The following is an 18,212-nucleotide window of genomic DNA, read 5'->3' on the forward strand; positions in this document are numbered from 1 at the left end:
GAGTTGCGTGCAAATGTAAGAACGTTTTCCTCAATGAAGTTGGAACACTTTACTTACAAACACCATATTCTGATGAAGAAAGAATGTTGTGCAGGGACATGAAAGCTTTGGCTTTTGCATGTGCCTGATTTATGGCTTGACAACAGCCCTAGACACCATCAGGAATGCAGGGCAGCCACATGGAGGGGATTCTCCAGCCAGCAGCACAACCAAAAAAGGATTAAACTCCACTGCACACGTTTTCCCTTTATAAACAATGCATTTCCTAGACTGCAGCACCACTTTTCTAGTTTAATGAAAGTTTAAGAAAACTTTCTTAGACTAGAAAAGTGGCAACCTTTTAAGAAATGCTCGCAATGTCACTGGAGCACAGGTTTCCCCCACAACATGTAATTTTAGCAGCATTTGCTGCTGGAAAGCACACCATCTCCCCTCCAATATTTCCACCCGCCTCAGAATGATGGTGCTGGAAACTGGAAGGGGGAATATCATATTTCCGCACACTTTTTATCACAAGCCCACAACCAGGCCCTAGGTTGTTATTCTGGGGCTACGTCTCACTGACAAAATGGAGGGCATTCGTTTTGGACTAGGAAGAGAGGGAGAAAAGCACATTTTGAATGAAGCAGTGTAGGCAGGGATGCATGCTAACCCCCACCCTATTTATTTAAACTTGTATGTGGTGCTGGCCCTACCCAGAGGATCTTGCGGCACTTTACAAAGTTGAAAGGGAGGAGGTGAAAAAGAAGTTACAACTTTTTCATGACCGGAAATAACCATCAGGCTAGATAAAGATTAGCAGGAAAGGCAGCCTGGATGGACTGGAGGAAAGAGGTCAGGTTTGAGGATTCTGCAGAAGGTGATGATGGAAGGGGTGGCATGGGTGTTGGATGCGAGGACACCGGCGTTGGATGGGATCAGAGTGTCCTTTGGATGGCCTGTTTTTGTTTATGGGTTAGTTTGCAGTATGGAATGTGTAGGACATTTTTGTTGACTTGTTTGTGTGGGTGAAGGGCTGAAGTTTGTTCTGAAGGTAGGTTAAGGCTTTGAGGAGGATGGCTTTGTATATGATATAGATTCCAATGAAAGCAATTCCTTGTGAAATGGGGAGCCAGTCAAGCAGGGGAGCTGGGGGATGTGTAAGTGTTTGGGTGATTGTAAAAGGAGTCTTGCTGCATTCTGTATGGTTTGAAGGGGATGAGAGTGTTGTTGTTTGTGAGTTTAGTGAGGATTGCATAACCATAGTCCATGTTGGAGATGACTTGTCCCTGGACTGTGGAGCAGCGTTATTGAGCAGGGGATGTGAGTTATTTTGCATAGCAGGTGTAGTTGTAGGTTGTATGCTTAAGTGACGGCAGCTACATGGTCTGTGAAGGATCGGGTGGAATAGAGGGATATCTGTGTGTTGTCTGCAGTGATTTCATTGATCGAGGGGTTGAGGTTGGGCTTGTGTCTGGTGGGTAGATTGGGATGGATTCAGTTTTTGATGGATTCAGTTTTAGGAAGTGGGTTGCCATTCAGGTAGAGATGGTGGAGAGACCGTTTTTGAGGGTGTGAAGTTCTGTGGGGGAGGAGATCTCAGACGTGTGTTTGTGATTGGTCTGCATATGGTTGAAATTAGAAGATGTGGCTCCTTATCGGCAGTCTGAGCGATTCAACTTATAAGTTGAACAAGAGGGCAGATAGGGAAGATCCTTATGGTACTCCGTATTTGTCTGGGGTGGGATTGGATTGATGGGGTGGCATGGAGAGGAAGTGTGTCCTATAAATGAGGAAAGAGGTAAAAATGTTGAAGACAGTGCCTGAGAGTGTCAATCTCCATATTAGGATGTTTATGAGGCTAGTGTGGTTAATGTTGTTGAAAGGTGCAGGGAGATCAAGGATGACCATATGGACTGTCTGTCTTTTGTCAGTGATGTTGCAGAGGTCATCCAGGATGTGAAGGGTCGCAGTGTCTCTGCTTGACTGGGAGGGGAACCTAATTGGAGTTGGTTGCATAGGCTGTTTGTTGTGATGTGCTGTTGGAGATGTCATGTGACAAAGTGTTCCATAATTCTGATGAGGTATGCTAGGGTTGTAATGCGATGCTATTGTTCAGGGAGATTTAGTTCAAGTGGTGGTTTCTTCAGAAGGTGAGAGATTTGCTCTGTTGCAAGAGTGGGGTGGGCTGCTGTGTGATAGGCAGAAGTTGATAATGTTGACCAAGTGTGGATCTACAGTGGGGATGCAGTTTGATGCAGCTTGTGTTGGGCCTGCATCATCTAGAAAGTAGATAGTTTTAGTTTTGACTGTGAGGGTGATGAAGGTGTCTTGGTTGATGGGTTGGAATGCGCACCATGTGTTTGAGGGTTTGGCTGGGGGTGTCGGAGAGGGTCTTTGGAGGAGGGGAGTACTTGTCTTATGTTGTGTTTCTTGGAGTTGAAGTAGTCTGAGATGGATGCATACTGTGGCAGATGAGAGCATGCTAGGGTGGGTAGTGGTTTTGGGAGTGAGGGGACGATGTTGAAGCTCCTAGGCAGTTTTAGCACTTCATATGGCAATCTTGTTTGATGGGTTTCCTGGTGGAGGGGCATGGGTTCTCTTGCCAGGCACTTCCTAGTTGTCTGGCTTCATGTTGGTTGGTGAGGAGGTGGTAGTTGAACCATGGCTTGTGGTGATGCTTATAAATTTCTTTGAAGGGGCTATTTGTATGAGTTCTTAAGCGATGGTGGTGTTGAAATTGTTGAGGAGTAAGGAGGGGCCAGATGAAGGGTAATGGAATAGGTGATGCAAGAGCTATGTTGTAATGTGTTTGATATGCCTGGCTGGCAGCAAGGGTGGATGTGTGGTAAATGGGAGATGCTGTGTGGGAGAGTAAGCATGAAGGGAATCACACAACGGTCTGACCAGCATAATCTGATTCGATTTTGTACTGAAATTGACATTTGGAAGGTGATCAAGGGTGTTGCCAGATTTGTATGTGGGGAAGGAGATGTGTGGGTGAGGTTGTAGGGGTAGAGTAGTGTGAGGAAACTGTTCAGTATGGGGTTGCGGCTATGTTGGGGACCTCCTTGGTTGAAATCTTCAAAGAAGATGTTGGTGGTGCAAGGAAAGCTATAGTTTTCTGTAGTTAAGTTGGACGATTCAGAGTAGAAGTTGGGAGTGTTTGTTGTGGGGCGGTAAATGTGTTGGAGGGGGAACAGCCGAGAGAGAGTGTTTCAAAGGATGTGTATTCTATATGTTCATTGATGATCTGGGTGCGCATCTGTTTAAGCATGATTTGGATGTTCCTCAAGTGGGGAGTGCCGGCATTATCTGCAGATGAAATTATCCCATCCCCTGCCCCCTTGGTTCAAAAAGAATTTACTGTGCCGGTGCTGAGAATGACAGGCAGAACTAGGTTATTTTTGTTTTCAAATTCTAACACTGAATCACCAAAGGATTCCATAACCATCCCGGGGACCCTGATATTGGCCCAGGATGCTGGCACTTTGAACTAAAATGTTCTAGTGTGCTGGTTGGAGGTAATTATTGCTTTCTGATGAATTCCTCTAGATTCCAAGGAAAAGAATCATGTGGTAAGAAAAAGACATCAGCCTTTCTGAACTATGCAAAATATAAAGATTTTGGAGTGTGATTTTTGTGGCTGATTGTCCTGAGATTCAGACTTTGGTCTTGAAGGAACGCATGAATGGATTGTCTGCTGGTTTATCAGAAATGGTGATTGTTGTCTGCCAATGACTGACATGTCCATCCTGAACCTCTGACTAAAGCTGGTCTCTGTCTCTGGTCCTCAGGCTGCTGCTCTAGTGCACATTTACGTGGATGGGTCTGTGCTGGTGACACATGGTGGAGTGGAGATGGGACAAGGTGTTCATACTAAAATAATACAGGTAGGAATTAATTGGCATACCTTGCCAAAGGGTCAATATAATTGTTGCCTCAAAAGAAAGCATCACTAAAATGACAAAGTAAATCAGAAGCTATCTATTGAAAAATTGCATAGATGTTTGTTTTTCACCTCTTTGGGCTGTATACATTTTGGCGTGTATATTCCCTAAGTGGGGTTATTTTGTAAGGAGGAATCTGAGACAAAGTTTAATTTCTGCCAATCTGGCAGGGAGCCCAGTTTAATTGTGTCTTTCCCAACCTGCTTACCTGACTTTTCCCATGGTGAGAACCCATTTAAGAGCTCATCAGAGATACATAAACCGTTTCAGAGAAACCCTAAAACAGTGCAGGTAATCATAAACCCATAAACATCATCTCTGTGCCATATAGCGTGACTGATTGTTGGCAGCCTTTCTGTGATTCTAGTGGAGTGTGGCATGATTTATGCTGGGTGTGTTCTTCGTGGGAATCCCATAGGAAATACAGTTATGGGTCCAATGGTAAGAGATTGTGTCTGTGAGTGAACGGAATATAGGTGTGCCCATATATGATCATGGCTACTGCTTGCCTTAAATGATGAGGGTCAAAAATGCAAGAAACATACTTGATCTGTTTGCGAATGGCATCTGAGATTGAAGGCTTTATTCATACTTTTGAAAGGCCTGGGAAGAAGCCTGCAATAGTTGAACATGCAAGCCCTACAGAATGGGTGTGTGCCAGAATGTTAGGATGGATTCATCCCTCTGGCTTAGGTCTGGGGTCCCTCGCTACCCATACTTTTCCTTAAATGAGAAGGGTATTCTTCCATTTATTGTAACACTAGGGTACAAAACCAAACCACTGAGGAAGAGCTTATCCTGAAGATGGATTGTGAGGATACCTGGCTTGAACCTGCAACCTCCCAAGACAAGGCCCCCACTCCTCCCTGACTGTGAAACTCTTCCCCAATTCACACCTCACAAAATCCACTCAAACACTAGCCATAGTTGTGTACTTTTTATGTGTGTCATGTACCATTTTCATGTTACTCGACCCTGTCAATCAGTGACCTTTCTGAAATGTTTGTATGCACCAATTTCAGTATCCACAGTTTGCCTCCAGATGGCAGTAGTACGGCAGGTTAATCCCAATCAACGAGAAGTCAATCTGTGGCAGTCGGCAGTTCAAGCCTGTTGATAAAGGTGGTCTGGGCAGGGGGTTAGGCTCTGGAACAGCTCTGGGTGGATGTGTCCTGAGAAACAAGAAGTCTTCCTGCCTGGGGGTTGGCTGGCTTCTGCTTCCTCTAAGGAGAGATCACAGAGGAGAGGGCACTGAAACCTCTAGGTAGCACACACAAAGGTATCCATGTGGCATAGAAGTGGTGTGGTACTAGAAAGAGCTTACATTATACCAGTCAGTATATCAAAATGCTCCACATCAGACACTCTTGTAGAGGTATACCAGAGGACTGAGGTTTTAGGCAATATTATAATTTGGACTTGTCTACCTTGTGTGCTTTTTCTGCTAGCACAGTCAACATGTGTACTGCGTCATCTCTACACTGTGCATCTGTTTTGCTGCAGATCAGTATGTCGTCTATGTGCTGTATAACAATGTTCTCTAACTGTACATTTCCTAAGTCCACTTGAAGAACCCTGTTGAATATTGAAGGGGATTCACAGTACCCTTAAGGAAGTCTAGTATGTTTCCACTTGTTATTTCTATATAGGAATGAAGTTAGGTCTTGTGAGTCAGGGTGTAGTGGTATAGAGAAGAAGGCATTCTTCAAATCTATAACTGTGAAGTGGGTAGCTTCCGTAGGAATGTTACACAAAATTGTCGTCGGGTTCGGACCTAAAGGAAATTCTGCCTTGACAATATGATTCCGAGGGCGCAAGTCCTGTATAAAACGCCATGAGCCCCTGTTGCCTATTTCACAGGATACACCATTGTGTCGCACAGTGATTCTGACGGTATTAAAATGCCTTGCTTCACTAGGGCTGCAATTGTCTCGTCTGCCTCCCTCGACAGGGGAAATTGCCTAGCTCTTGGTAAAATTGCCCCTGCCTTCAATTTTATTTTCACTGCTGCTATCCCTTTCAGAAGCCCCACATCAAAGGGACTTGCGGTCCATAAAACACTGGGGACCTTTGCAAAGTCTTCCTCGAGAAATGTTGGTGGTGCTTGTAGCATCATCGCCATCCTCTGTGGTACCTCCCTGTAGTGTATGTTCACCCATTATGTAATGCTAATGTTAAACACTACTTCATGATCTGAGCGGTTGTCTTTGAACAGTTCCTCATCTGTTACAGTAGCTAACTTGTACCCTTCTGCTACTGGGATCACTGACCTCCAGGCTCTAGCAGTGTGATTTTTCCCATGTACTGGTATTATGTCATTCCCACTATTACTGCATCTAATTCTATTGGTATTATCATCCCTTGTAATCGTCAAGTGGTAGCTCTGGTCTAAACATGTATTCATTCGGAAGGCGCCACAATTTTCCCTGAATTCCTGGGAGCCATGCTATTATTACTTCAGCTCCATATCGAAATAGCTCTTCATCTGCTGGCACCCCCCTTTGTACTGTGTGTCCACAATAAGCCTGAATAAGTTCCCTCACATTTAGAAGGTGGATCCCAGGTTTGGAACACACTATCCCTTTGCCAATGAATGAGATGGTCATGTTAAGTCTGCTCATGATGTCCCTTCCCATTATGTTCACAGGTGTCTGTCGGGAATACAGTAAGGACAGAGCTAGGTCATGCTCCCCTATAGAAAGTGTAAGATCGTCTGTAAAAGGAACCAATTCTGTTGCCCTAGAAAATCCCTGCGCATTCATGGCGTTGCCTGACATACTATACCTCCCCCCCCGAATGCAGGATCTAGTTGCCCCCCTGTCTACAAGAAAGGAGAAATTCTTGTCACCTATCGTCACCCCTATACGTGGTTGCTCCGCTGGGTTGGGTGTACATGATATGATGGAACACATCAGGTCTGCCTGTGGGTTGTCCTATTGAGGTTATAATGACATTCTGTTCTCTACAAATTGGTTGATCTGTACCACGGTAGTAATGGGAGTAATCCCCGTGGAGTCTGTGCGTGCCAATGTCCCGTCGTTTGGTGGTTCCGCATATGGCAGTTGCGTGTTATTTTTTTGTATCTGTGGTACCTGTGGTGTCTGCGAATAACGTTGTGCTGGCGTCTGAATGTGTGGTGTCTGCGTCATGGGCTGTTATGCCTGCGAGTATGCATTCAGTGTCTGTCCTGGTTGTTGCGCCTAGTCCTGAGCATAATAATCAGCCTGCTCCCCCTAATATGTTTGCTGATATTCCACTCCCCCATTCTGCTGCATCCCCCCTAGCTCCTGCACACTCTAGAGATGTGCCCCATGTGTCCGCACACCCAGCATTGGGGTGGTTCTCTCATTTGCGTTGGGTACCCCCAGAGAACCCTTCTGGGCCCTGTTGTACTGGTTGACTGTATTCACGATAACCTCAAGAAAAACCCTCTTGTTGCATTTGATGCCCATAACCGCATCCCCTAGGTGGCTCCCCTCTTCCCAGGAACCCATGCTGAGCATCCCCCAGCTCCATGAACCCTCCTCTTGTGGGCGGCGGTGCGTACTGTGTCTATGGGCGCTTTGTCCTCCCGTGCTTGTTAAGACTGCCCCTTCCATGGGGTATTTAGACAGTTTCTTCTGCGCTAACTTCGCCTCCTCCTGCTTTCTTTCCTCGCAATTTATCCTGCCGTTTTCTTGCATTAGCCTGCAATAGTGTACTATAGTGAGTTGAATTTCTGACCATGGTTTTGCTTCTATCCCCACCAACTTCTTGAGTTGCTTTTGCACCTGCTCTGGCAAACATTGACATATTACATGGTAGAATAATTCCACTGTCTTGTCCCACGGTTCTCACATTTCAAGTCTCCATAACTCTTGAATAGCCTGAATATATTGTAGAGCGCCTTTGTCTTCCCCCATTTTGCATGCCATGATTGCGCTAATATCTGATGTGTCTGGGCACTGCACCCGTAGAGCTTGCCATATAGCCGCTCAGCAGTTGTGAAATGGTGAACCATAATGCGCCATGTTCTGGGTGGTTACTCATGGGTATCCAGCCCTTTTCTATACATCATCAGCAGCCTCTCAGAGGATCGCAGCTACTAAACCTTTCATGTCCCCTGCCGCTAATGTCTGTCCTGCTGTTATTCTTTCCATTTTGTATATCCATTGCCTCACCCCCGCAGTCAACAAGGGTAGCTTACACCTCAGGTTGTCTTTGTATATTTGTTGCCATGGTATGTATTGAGGTTACCCCCACTTCCCTGCTCCAGTAAGGGGACCTGTGTCACCCCAATCTCCCCTTCCAGTCTCCCAGTGTCTTAGGTGGCAGTGAATGCCCTTGCTAATTCTCCACTCCTGTGCGCTGGAAGGTCTCTTATTCTCTGTGTGTACGGGGTAGCACTGTCGATGCTGCATGATATATGCCTAGAAGGATGTACCCATTCATCTTTGTCGCCCCGCAAACCACTCCCGTCCTTGCCTAATCCCCCTATCATGTTTCGTTCCGTGCCCTTCCCTACGCTTCCTCAGGCAGGCTGTCCTAGTCCCTCATCCTCACTTCCTCCGAAGTCATCATCCTACTCAGCGTCTCTGCAGTCACTGTCAATATTGTCTTTGAAGCTTAGCCCTCTCAATACTGTGTCTCCCCGCTGTCCTTCCTTTATGTCAATCATGCTTCTGCAGTTTCCCCTCATGGAGGACCCGGTATTGCTTTTGCTTGGCAGCATAGCTGCCCTTTCATACATCCTGTTTCGTTCTCTGTCTACTTGCTTTCCCTTTTCATGCTATCATCAAAACATGCTAAACCCAACTTTACTCTCACTTTTCTCACAGCACGCTCCTCCTCCCTCTTGCACTGTTGCTCTTTTATGAGCCATTCCATTTATAACTTCCGCTTCTCCCTCTTTATCTGTACTTGCCTGTTCCTTTCTTCGTCTTCCTTTTTCTTTGCTATAACCTCGAGCTCCCGCTCCCTTCGTGTCTCTTATTGTTTGTGCTCTCATGCTTCTGCCTTCTGTTTTTCTCTCTGCACCCTCTTGCGTTCTTCCTTTTCCTCCTTCTCTTGTCTCTCCACTTCTTCCATTATCTCTGCCCATTCTCTTGCCTCACTAGTCTCCTTGCAACCCGGTGCTTCCTTATTCACCCTTCCTGTTTCTCCTGCAGTCTTACCATCTAGTTTCAGTAATATTTGTCCTCCCAACCATTTATTCGATACTATATTCTCATCCAGCCCCTCCCTTCTTCCCACTGCTCCAGGGTCACTTTTTTACCCCTATCTGGGTCTCACTGTTCCCCTCTTTCCCGCCTTCGGCGCTTGCTGTTCCCCCTCTTGCTTTTCCATCCCCTTTCTGCCCATCCTCCTTGCTGTATGCTGGAGATGCGAATATTGGGTTTGTGTACCCCGCAGCTGCTCTTAATTCCTGTATTGGGTATAATCCCTGTCCCCCTGCTGCTGCCCCTTTCTTCCCATGTTCAGGAGTAGAGTGGGAGTGGGGACCTAGGGCTTTTTGCCCGGGGCCTCCTGTTCGTTCAGCATCCATTGATGCCACGCTGCATCCCCTCCATCGTCCTGGAACATGTTCCATAACTCAAATATCACCATTCGTTTGCTCAGGTTTTTCCCCTTATAGACCTCTTGTATATGTGTATGTAATAGTTGCTGCACATGCTTGGAGAAGCTCCTTCCCTTTGGCCATGGCTTAGGCAGTTTAAAGTCTGTGCTGTGTCCCTTCCATGCTATATTTACAAAAGGTGTCCTTGTATCACGTAAGGGACCGGCACATATGCTGAAGGGCTATGTCCCCCACATTACTTCCACAATACATTATTCTTGATACTTACTTGACCCCAAGTAAGGGCTTTTAACACTTCCACAGTCACTTAACAAATACACTTTTCTTAAAATGTTCAATTGACAGTTCTATTCACACATTGGTGAGCCTCTCCGGGTCTCAATCTATACCCTGGGAGTGCTCCGCCAACCTCTTCCTTACAACCTTCTGTCTTCTCGATCACACCCACGATGCTTGCGCATGCGCCTTCCGCGCAGTGCCTCAGAACACCACAACTATGTCACACCTCCTTATGCTCTCCAAGTCCTATACAGAAACCTCATTGGTGACGTCGCCTCGAGAATGCATAAGTGAAGGAAACAGACCACTGATAGCGCTTACAAACACAATTGCCCAATGACACCGCTATTTTCACAAATATAAAAAACATATATAGATGGCCGTCGTCCTGCCTCTTAACAGGGGATAACAATATTTCACATGCTCAATCTGTAACTAGAGCGTTTTCAGGTAAATAAAATGTCTCTGCAAGACTTTACCAGAAGAACACCATCTGCAGTTCAAGCTAGCTTCAGTTGCTAAGCCCTATACACGGGAATACCATCATCCATGACCCGAGCTAAAATGCCCAATCCACAGAAAATTCACTATTTACATAACTTCTGTCACTCGTACCCTTAAGTCAATAGTCTAGGCTAACCACCTGAACCTTTTACCTCAAGATCGCATGTTACCTAACCACTAACAAATGACATCTACCTCCGCTCCTTTCTCATTATACTTACAATACTCAACAATACTTCAATAATACTGAACAATACTCATCACCACCCCTCACCCAACATCTTTTTACCACCCCCCTCAATTGCTGTGTGGCTGAGTCAATACTTACTATCAGTTATCGACTGATGGTGCTCGGCCACCGGCTCTCCCCAAAACTGCTACTCTGCCCTTCTGGTCTACTGGGCGTCTCACGGACTGCGGCCAGGATTTTCTCCAAGGTGGCCCTCTGATGGCCTCTGCATAGGGTGAACCTCTGTGTGACTCTCGCGCTCCGTGGGTCACCTCTGTAAGGAAGGCATGGTATCAACAGTAAGACAGACACAAGTGACCACAGTTCAAGGGCGTTTATTGAACAAGGATATGATAAGCGCCTATCTAAACCTTAATCTATGGATGGGAGCAAGCTACAACCATGAAATAATAATAACGCAGTCCTAGTGTTGTTTTGTCAAAATAAAAGGGCCCATATTAAAAAACTATTACCAATCCTTATCTCTAAATACTAACAGCGTGGGGAATAATGTTACAAAAAGAAAAAAGTGTTAAAATTGATATGTCAGAATTTTCAGGCCGTTGGCCTCCTTCCCCACGTTTTTAGCACTGGACAAGGCGGTTCGATCACCCCTAGCACAGTGTCTGGCTTCTTTAGCACGAGGATACAGTTCAGTCATACCATCGGTACCTTCTGTCTGCAAGTCTCTTTACTCCTCAAAGTCTCTTCATTCAGAGGGCCTGATGTAACCAAACGAAAATGATATGTTATTTATCTTTTTGGATTTCTACAAGTATTCACTTTGGGTGATTCATTATTCACCTGGATCTCCCTGAGTCGAGCTCAGATCTTCTTAGTACAATGTTTGTTCCCTTTTGATGCCTCTCAGTCGGGCTCAGGTGTCTTTAATACAATGTTCGTAGGATATTCTTTTGGGTGACTCACAGTTCACCTCAGACCCACCTCAGCCAGGCTCAGATCCCCTTTTAAACACAATTAGTCTCCCTCTGCCGGGCTCGGACCAATTTCAATAAAGTGTTGAAGACTTTTGAGTGTGCACAGGGTTTTGCTTGACCACTTCGATTTTACAATTTCTTCTCTTTACATTTGTCCCCTTTGGGTTTGGATACCTAACAGAGACTTTCGAATGGGCACACATGTGGTGCCGAACCACTCTGTTTACGTTATAGGGAGGGAATTATGTGAACAGCACGACTGAATTTTCTCATTTTTCTTGCTGTGTACTGATGTGTGTGGATAGTCCTGCCTGCGGCCACTGGTGTGTTATACGTACCTTGCCAAAAATTGATGGCACTTTGTTGTTTGGGTGCCCGCTCAGGTACTTGGCTTCATCTGTCAGTTCTTGTGGCTGTGATAAAACGGTTAACAACAGCGTCAGTCTATGCTCCAACTATTTGCCACAAGAGGCGCACAGGATTGTACTTCCCGATTCTTCAAGGTGTCTAGGGTGGCAAGTCTACCCAGATATCAAACGCATGATTGACAGATTGGCTTCTGGGGCGAGCGAGGAGGAATAAAAAGGGGAATGAATAGCTTGCTTGCTCGCAGCCGCAGGATGGCAAGATACCAGAATGATTAATGCTCAAAGACTATGCGTCTTATTTCTCTTCATTGCCAAGCACCATGTAGAAGAAGAAATCAATTTAATTTGGTGTTCACCATTAACAATGACTATTACAGCTTGAAACCACAGAAACAGTATTACAATTTAAAAACAAACCTTATTTAAAACACTGATGAAATGTTGTAAAAAGGTCTGCCAAGGCTTTTAAAAAGATGCTTTGTTTTACGCGCATACAAACATCAAATACAGAATCTATATCATTAAAATCCATAAAAAGGTACAGATTTTTGTCACAACTAGACCCAACTGTGCACTCCTTATGGCTCCTCAACCAATTAATTCTTTCCAGTAAAGGTAACACATTCAGATGGTGCATTAAAATTATCCCCTGTGCACCAGAGATCTAAAAGTGCTTAAAGGTTTCCTATCGGCGAAGCTCATGCATAATGTAACAAAGAATTTCATTGGGGATAAAACACAAATTCGCTTCACCATAGTGGCATGGTCGAGACGTGCCACCCTATCTTTAAGAGCTCGCTTAAATACATCAAAGGTATTTACTTGACTAAGGTCAATGCCCCATTTCCTCACCAGCATGGCACCAAATGTATACCACCAGTAGTTGTCCTATAAAACCTCAAGTTGCTCTGGTGATGGCTCTTTCAAAATCACACAGAAGAAAGGACAAAACAGCACTTGAATGGTCCAGAGGCCTTCTCTTCTCAAGGACGGAGTGATACACCTCAACCCTAATGGAGTGAGTGTAGCCTACATAAGCAAGAATGAGATGAGGCACATTCTCCTCCTAGGCCTTGCCCATTTTACATTGTGGACTGGATGAACTGCTCCATTCCTTTATAGTGAATGCTAAGGATAAAGTGGCAGCTCTAGCAAGGGCAAAGAGGCATCTGATTTAAGGATTAGCAAGATTAGACAGATATGGTTGGTGACCTCCGCCAGCTAAAAATATGTCCGCCCAGCCTAAATGAGCCAGACCTGTCAGCTCACCTACCTCAACCTTTCTTGGTCTTGTCCCTTGAGCTTCTTTATGTTTTAGTAACCAAGACCTTTGAGATTCCGTGGAATGATACAGTGGGTCCAAAACATGGCCTAATCTAATCCCAACTCGATAAGATCTTTAGACAACTGCATTCTGTAAGGGGAAATAAAAGATTGGATGGGTTGTTCTTGCCAGACCAAGTCACCCATCTTTCTTCACTGTCATGCAACTATTTTGACCGCATTCTTGGCCAGAGAGTCTGTCCTCTTTCTCTGTCTGTGAAAATCAACGGCTGCATAGAGATCGGCAGATGATAAAGGTTTTGGCAGGTAAATGAGTTGTTTCCAGAATTGGCATTCACATATGACAACTCAGGCAACAGACTTGTCTAAGCCCCACAGCTCAGCACCGTAGGCAACAGTGCCTCCAAACTTTCCTTGAAAAACCATCTCTATTTGTAAGGCAAAATTGTCCCTGTGTTTACGCACAGAGTTGATACTGGCTCTCCCTGCTATTGACTCCTTTCTTGTTACTCATTCCACTTGGCCTTTCCAAGAGAGATTTGATGCAATAACTACACCTGAATAAGTTAATCATTTAACCACTGCAATAGATTCACCATCCAATTTAAAGCAGGGCTTTGGTTTCCAATTATGAGACTTATTAAGAACCATGACTTTGGACTTGGATTTGTTTCCAGATTAGATGGGTTAGGGACAGTAAGTTGTGCTATAAAAGCATTGGCGTCCTAGCAAGGAGCACTGAGTGATCCGTATATAGTAACATTGGCATAAGCTTCCAGTAAGTACAGGGAATATCTTTTGTGGCATCTTTGACATATTTGGCCATATCATTTATGGCCAGACAAGAGAATGGTCCGAGCAGCCAACCCTGCTTGGCCCCTCACCCTGTTAATATTTTCTCTGTAACTTGACCACATGGGCCGGAACCAATCGGTATCGAAGTCTTAGAATATAAAGCCCTAATGATGTCGAGCAGGGATCTATGTATTCCCATACTTCCCAGCTTCACCAATAGCCTCTCCAAGACAACCAGGTTGAAGGCCGATAAGAAGTGAAGGAAAGCTTCATATAGAGGCATCTTCTTAGCTACTGCATATTTGTTGAACAGGTGCCACAGAACAAAACCTAATCCACAGTGGAGCGCCTTGACCTGATCCGCCCCTACCCTAAAATAAAATGTTCCTCTATCCACCTTTTCAATTCTAGCAAGATTATCTAAGAAAGAATCCTGCAATCAACGTCGATCAGTCTGATTGGTCTGTAGAAGGATCCCTCATGGGTGGCTCCTTTTTCTATAGCGGGTGTGGTAGTAGAATTAGCATATGGGGTTGGTTATACCCCACTCCTCACAAAAAGGGGTAAAATACATTTGAAGAGCTGGACCCACTGATTGCATGAAAACTTAAAAACTTCCTCCGGGCTCATATTTGGAACGAGGGATTTGAATCTTGACAAATGATTGATCCATTTACAAATCTTATCATCCATGAAAAGTGTTATTTCAAAATGGCCGTGCTGCCCAACAGAGGAGACCACTGCCTCAAAAGATATAACCGTGATCCCCACACTCAAAACCTCAGGTGTTCCTAACAGTGTCTTTTCCTGATACTGTTGCAGAGCTAGAGGTCTCCACCCCTGTTACCCCGAAAATCTGTGAGAAGTGAGAGACCCACTCCTCCTATGAAATATTAGCTTCAACTCAAGATTTGTGTTTCCGCAGATCCTGGGTGAGAGCCCTCCAGAAAGATTTTGAATCCGTTGTTTACTGCTCGCACCAAGTTCTGCCATCTACGTGCCCGCTTGCCTACTGGTGGGTGGCATCTCTACTCTCGGTAGTGGTTCCATTAGAGGAAGCCCAGGACAGGAAGTCCACCCGATGTAGGTAGTTTTCATTGCAGTAGATTTGCTGGAGGAAGATTTAATCAATTTATGTTGCACGTATTTCACTGAAAATGTATGCAGGTGGTGTGTTATGGTAATAATAAAGGTGGCGGGGTGGAAGAGGTGCAGGGGGTCTCCCCCGCATTACTTTGCTATGGAATGTCAACCAAAACAAAAAACATTTGATTCATTCTTCTTCAAGCAAATCTTTTCGATGGAATTACTAAGATCCGTCCAACTTGTTACAGGCGGCGGGGCACCGACAGCAGCGGTTCCGCGCAACATGGTGGTAGTCATGTTTGTTAGATCTCGCTGCAGAGGTGGCTCCGGCCCTGGCAATGAGCGCACGCACTGAGACTGGCGTTCCTGATCGCCATGTAGCACGTTCCCACATCTGCGCGGCGGAAGCCTACAAAAGGCAGGCTTCTCATTCATTCAGTGAGTCGTAATACTCCGGATGAAGCCCCATGTTGTTTTCCCAGTGCCCTGTTTCCTGTAGCCTCCCAGATCACTGCTTCTGCTTTGCCTTGGGATCTTCTCAGTTTCTCCTTCTCCTGACTGTTCTTGGGCCCGGTCCTTGCCTTCCTGCAAATCCCTTTTCTTTTCATGTCTCCCTTATTGGTCATCCTGTCACTCTACACTGATTCTCCCTCTGCCTGCAGTCAAGCCCTCCTGTGGGATTCTGCCACCCTGTCTAATTGTGTGCACATCCTGCAGCTACAAGGAAACACTTTCGAGGCTCCACTGTCAGTGCAGTGCCACGTGAATCAGGGGAAGCCATACCGTGGTACAGGGAGTAGACTCAGAGGAACCCCGAGTGTTCACTCCTTGTGTGTCCTGAGGGTGGACTCTTGCTATCACCTGCACCATGGCTGAGTAAAGAGAAGCCCGGTGAGAAGCCACCCGAATGACCGGTACGCAGCATACGCGGAATACCCTCCTCGACACTACGGTTCTAGTAATCCTTTTTTCTTTTGTGCAATAAGGGATTTATAATTTGTTCTGCTTGCACTGACCTCCTCCAGGCCCCGCCTTGTCTAAACGCAGATTGCAGCACGCGTGTTATATCATAGCATTACTTGTCGAGCCAACCCTGCATTTCAGATTCTTGAGACCTTTGTGCTATGTGCTTTTTTGTCTTTGGATAAAAAGGGTAGAAGTGAGAGAGTGTCACTGGCCCATGTGTGACGCTGCCCCACAAGCATTTAAGATTTTTGCAACCCTCCATTTGCTTCCATCTGAGCAACCTGCTGCAACGTATATTTCCCCAGTCTTGCTCCCCACCTAACACTCACGTTATTGAACATATCCATGGCAAGCACTTCCCCAGTGGGCCCTTCCAAACTGCAACTGTTGCTGTTTAATTAGACATCGTGCATTTTGATCAATAACAGAACTCTACCTAACATGAAAATGGGAGGCCACTTATCATCGAACACACTGGCAGGCGAAAGAGCCTGAGGCGCGTGGCTGCGTACGACTAAGCGGCTGAAACGTACAATCTCAGAAAAAACCTTAAGCACCGTCGGGACGTCATTTGGGGGTTGCCAGGGAGTCGCCACTGCGACCCCTGGGGGTCTCCCTTGCTACCACTAGAAAAAAAATAGAAAAACATATGTTTTCATTTTTTGTTTTTACATGGAAGCTCCTGGGCTGTGGCCAGTGCCATGTGGCTTTGTTGTTTCTGGAGTGCTTGGCTTTCTTTGTCAGGCCTCTTTAAAAAAAACAGGGGGTTCCACAATTGTAACACTTTGAGCAGTGATCCTAAATAAGAAAGAATAAGAATAAACAAATAGTCTTTCTCGAATTCTATATAATAATTGCTAGACCCATTAAAGGTTTATTTTAGTCCCACTTCAGGGGGTGAGTCACTGATGTAGTCAGATTTAATCTGTTCTTAAACACCTCAAATTCACAACGCAGTCAAAAACTATATGTATTTTGCTTTTCGCAAGTTGCAATTATAGCATGTTTTTTCTACCATTGTCTCTGTTATGAGAATCACAAGACATTCCACCTTGGTGTCCTCGGTCACTTGACAAAATCCTTGTGCCCAAAAGCTTGTGTACAGCGTATAAATCTTTGGCCATGGCACATAAAGTGGCCCTTGATTTCATTGTTGCACTATTAATGCTTTATTATAATGTGTCTATCTTTCCTATCTCCCTGGCATGCTGTTCAGGATGTTTGTTTGTATGTATGAGGTACTGAGTGCCCAGAGTACGGGAGGCCGTGTGAGTGCACTGCTTTCCCTGCACTTCTCTAAATTCTTTAATTCACACTTATGAACCCTCCCAATGGTACGTATTTTGCCAACCTCTGAAGCCTGAAAAGTAGATCCATGCAGGCATGAAATGTAGCCAACTTTGCACCCGACCTGCAGATGAACTGGCCTGCTGTTATATCACAGTTACCAGTTTATTGGTATCCACTTTAGAGTGTCATTTGCTTTCTGACTTTGAGAGCATTCAGACATGTAACTGCTCATTTTACAATAGCCAGTGAGATAGCTATAGCTGGTAAAATGGCTCAGTGGGTTCAGCGCTCGCTGCTGTGATGTGTATGTGATCTGCAGGTTGCAGATTCAAATCCCGACAAATTTAACTCCTCTTTCTGAGGTCTATAAATGAGTACCAACACAGGTTGGGTGATATTGTATGTACATTTGTGCTATGTAAATCACTTAACCGTAAGTGCTATATAATAACTCATTATTATTTGGCCTTTGATGTCTCCTTGCAATTACAGTAATTTTGTAATATGGGCCAATACACACTGATATTAATTAAGCAATATGACCCGAGCGGCGGGGGCATTACCGACTCAGGTAATGCCCCGGGGCCCATAGTTATAGGCTCGAGCGAAGCGAGGGCCTTAACGAAGGCCCCGGGGCATTATCTGAGTCGGTAATGCCCCCGCCGCTCGGGTCATATTGCTATTAGTACCCCGGCCGGCATTATATGCATGACCGGGGCACTAAAAGCATTTTTTTCTATCCCGAAAAGCAGCAGCGTTTCGGGGCAGAAAAAAAAAAAACGACCAAGAAAATGGCCGCCGGGAAAGGGAAAACGGGAGTCCGTTTTCTCTTTCCATGGCAGCCTTCGGGAGCGGATGCGCTGGGAACACAAGTGTTCCCAGCCCGTCAGCTCCCGAAAAAAAAAGAAGCAGAAGGTAAGTGGGGTTGGGAGGGTCGGAGGGAGGGGAAGGGTGGAGAAAAAAAAAAAACGTGCCTTCGTCCCTGCC

At 45.4% G+C, this 18,212-nt stretch overlaps 1 protein-coding gene across 1 annotated transcript in view; it reads left to right on the forward strand.

Moving 5' to 3' along the window:
• Positions 1 to 18,212, forward strand: part of AOX1 (aldehyde oxidase 1) — a 738,465-nt gene that overhangs the window by 450,593 nt on the left and 269,660 nt on the right. The window contains exon 27 of the mRNA XM_069615435.1: positions 3,777 to 3,872. Coding sequence (XP_069471536.1) covers positions 3,777 to 3,872 — 96 coding nt within the window. The remainder of the gene's footprint in view (positions 1 to 3,776; positions 3,873 to 18,212) is intronic.

Source organism: Ambystoma mexicanum, chromosome 9 (genome assembly GCF_040938575.1).
Source record: "Ambystoma mexicanum isolate Mex_15411 chromosome 9, UKY_AmexF1_1, whole genome shotgun sequence".
In the NCBI taxonomy this organism is placed as follows: domain Eukaryota; kingdom Metazoa; phylum Chordata; class Amphibia; order Caudata; family Ambystomatidae; genus Ambystoma; species Ambystoma mexicanum.